Genomic DNA, 3,029 nt, shown 5'->3' with positions numbered 1-3,029 from the left:
AGGTAGTTGCCGGTGTTTTGCAGACCTTGTTTCTCCTTCCCTATCTTTCCACTTATTTTATTTAGTTTCAAGATTATCATAGACAGTATTTTCTGGACTTGTGATGTATAAATGTGCATGTACTCAGTGACACCCCGATATTGAGAATTTCCGCGTTGTATTTTGGATTTTCTATCCTGTTTATGAGAAGTTGTTATCATTTAAACTGCTTTAAATCCATTTTCTGTTAAGTGTTGGAGTTATTTCATAAATGTCATCTTGCCTAGTACCACGATAGGCGCTATCACGACAGGTTAGGATTTTGGGTCGTGACAAGAAGGCATTAGAAAAAGTGCATGAGCAAGATCTAAATCAAGCCACAGGAAAGAAGCGAGCTACAACACCCTTCCCGCAGAGGTTGGCAAAATATCATAAGGATGAGTAGTAAAAAACATTCATGGAAATGCTGAAGCAAATTCAGGTAAACATTCCTCTAATTGATGCTTTGAGGGAGATACCCGGTTATGCGAAAATGATGAAGGACTTGATGTCTCGTAAGTTCGACTTCCAAGACTTGGCAACTGTCACATTGATACAGACCTGTAGTACTGTTGTGACAAGACCTATAGCTGAGAAGCTATCTGACCCTGGAAGCTTCAAAATTCCATGCACCATAGGTAGCTATGCATTCGCCAAAGCATTGTGTGATTTGGGGGCAAGCATTAATCTGATGCCATTGTCTATCTATAAAACGTTAGGTATTGAAAGAGCAAGGCCCACATCCATGTTACTATAGCTAGCTAACCGAACGGTGAAAAAGCCATTAGGTATATTTGACGATGTGGTTGTGCAAGTTGGGAAATTCGGTGTTTCCAGCATATTTTGTCATTCTGGATAACCAAATTGATGAGGAGATTCCCATAATTTTGGGAAGGTCGTTCTTGGCCATAAGAAGAGCTCTGATTAATTGTGAAATGGGGAAGCTGAAGATGAGACTGAATAATGAAGAAATAACATTTAATGTGCAAAGGTCTATGTGGCGACCCAGTGAGTTTGCAAATTGCTCTTTGATAGATGCAGTGGATGTGATCATGGAGGAAGATGATGAGGCACTTAATGCAAAAGACCCTTTAATAGCCTGCCTCATGAACTTAGAAGAAGTAAATGGTGAAGACTTGGCAGAATAGGTGTTGGCTCTTCAAGGGCAAGGGTACTAGAAAAGAGAGCTCGAATTTGAGCTTTTACACTCGGAAGAAAGAAAAATCCCTCCAGCCAAGCCATCGATCGAAGCGCCACCACAATTGGAGCTGAAACCGCTACCATCTCACCTCAGGTATACTTTCTTGGGACCTAACTCGACTTTACCTATTATTATCTCATCTGGTTTGTTAGATATGCAGGTAGAACAACTTTTGATGGTGTTGAAAGAGTGACAGACTGCAATCAGTTGGACAATCGTAGACATTAAGGGTATCAGCCCGGCCTTCTGTATGCATAAGATTCTACTGGAACTTGGGCACAAACCTTCTAGAGAACATCAAAGAAAGTTGAACCCTAACATGAAAGAAGTTGCAAAGAAGGAAATGATCAAGTGGTTAGATGCGGGAATTATGTTTTCCATCTCTGATAGCAATTAGGTTAGCCCAGTTCAGTGTGTGCCAAAGAAAGGTGGGATAATTGTTGTGAAAAATGAGAACAACGAGTTGATCTTAACGAGAATAGTCACGGGATGTCAAATTTGTATAGATTACAGAAGATTGAACAAGGCCACCTGAAAAGACCATTTTCCTTTGCCGTTCATTGATCAGATGCTAGATAGATTGGCCGGGAGGTTCAAGTTTTGCTTTTTTGGATGGATAGTCGGGGTATAATCAGATATCTATTGCCCTGGAAGATAGAGAGAAAACATCATTCACCTGTCCATATAGCATTTATGCTTTTCGGAGAATGTTGTTTGGCCTATGCAATGCACCCGCCATATTCCAAAGGTGCATGATGGCCATCTTCACAGATATGGTAGAGGACATAATGGAGGTTTTCATGGATGATTTCTCAGTGGTTGGAAACTCTTTCGATGATTGCCTTAGAAATCTGAAAAGAGTGCTGCAGAGATGTATGGAGACTAATCTGGTGCTAAACTGGGAAAAATACCATTTTATGATACATGAAGGTATAGTCTTGGGACACCTAGTGTCAAGTAAGGGCATTGAGGTGGACCGCACCAAGATTGATGTAATAGAGAAGTTTTCACCACCCACTTCCGTCAAGGAAATAAGAAGTTTTCTTGGTCACGCTGGTTTTTACAGGCGGTTCATAAAAGATTTTTCCAAGACTGCTAACCTTTTGTCTAAATTGCTTGAAACAAATCACCCTTTTGTGTTTTCTAATGATTGCAGGGTAGCTTTTGAGGGATTGAATAAGAGGCTAGTGTCTGCACCTATCATAGTTGCACCCGACTGGGAGAAACCATTTGAGCTAATGTGTGATGTAAGTGACCATGCTGTGGGAGCAGTACTTGGACAGAGAAAATATAAAATCATGCACCAATCTACTATGCAAGTAGAACATTGAATGGCGCTCAACTGAATTACACAGTGACAGAAAAAGAGATACTAGCAGTGGTGTTCACATTTGACAAATTCTGGTCCTACTTGAAAAGCTCAAAGGTAATTGTTTATACTGACCATGCTGATCTCAGGTACCTAATTGATAAGAAGTAGGAAAATTCATGCTTGATTAGATGGGTTCTACTGCTGCAAGAGTTCGACTTAGAAATCTGTGACTGAAAAGGAACGGAAAACCAAGTTGCAGATCACTTGTCCAGGCTTGAAGGAGCTAAAATGAAGGTTGAGGTGGAAGAGATCATGGAAACTTTCCCAGATGAACAACTGTTAGCCATGAGCCTTGAGTTAGCGCCATGGTATGCAAATATTGCAAACTACCTAGCAAGTGATATTGTTCCCTATGACTTGTCTTATGTGTAGAAGAAAAAGTTCTTTCGTGATTGTTGCATGTATTTATGGGATGAACCATATTGTTTTAAGATTTGT

The 3,029-nt window shown here is 40.3% G+C and overlaps 1 protein-coding gene across 1 annotated transcript; it reads left to right on the top strand.

The window, feature by feature from the left end:
• Positions 1–436: 436 nt before the first annotated feature.
• Positions 437–1,166, top strand: LOC107768298 (uncharacterized). The gene is made up of 2 exons (XM_016587420.1): positions 437–737; positions 856–1,166. Exons 1-2 carry the CDS (start codon positions 437–439, stop codon positions 1,164–1,166), a joined length of 612 nt encoding a protein of 203 aa, XP_016442906.1.
• The last annotated feature ends 1,863 nt before the right edge of the window (positions 1,167–3,029 follow it).

This window comes from Nicotiana tabacum, chromosome 21 (genome assembly GCF_000715075.1).
Source record: "Nicotiana tabacum cultivar K326 chromosome 21, ASM71507v2, whole genome shotgun sequence".
Taxonomy (NCBI): domain Eukaryota; kingdom Viridiplantae; phylum Streptophyta; class Magnoliopsida; order Solanales; family Solanaceae; genus Nicotiana; species Nicotiana tabacum.
Note: the sequence above shows the minus strand (reverse complement) of the source record. Positions and strands in the feature narration are given on the sequence as shown.

Coding starts and splice junctions, on each gene's coding strand:
- LOC107768298 (XM_016587420.1), top strand. CDS start 437: ATGGAAATGCTGAAGCAAATTCAGGTAAACATTCCTCTAATTGATGCT. Junction 738..855: donor GTCTATCTATAAAACGTTAG/GTATTGAAAGAG, acceptor CGGTGTTTCCAG/CATATTTTGTCATTCTGGAT.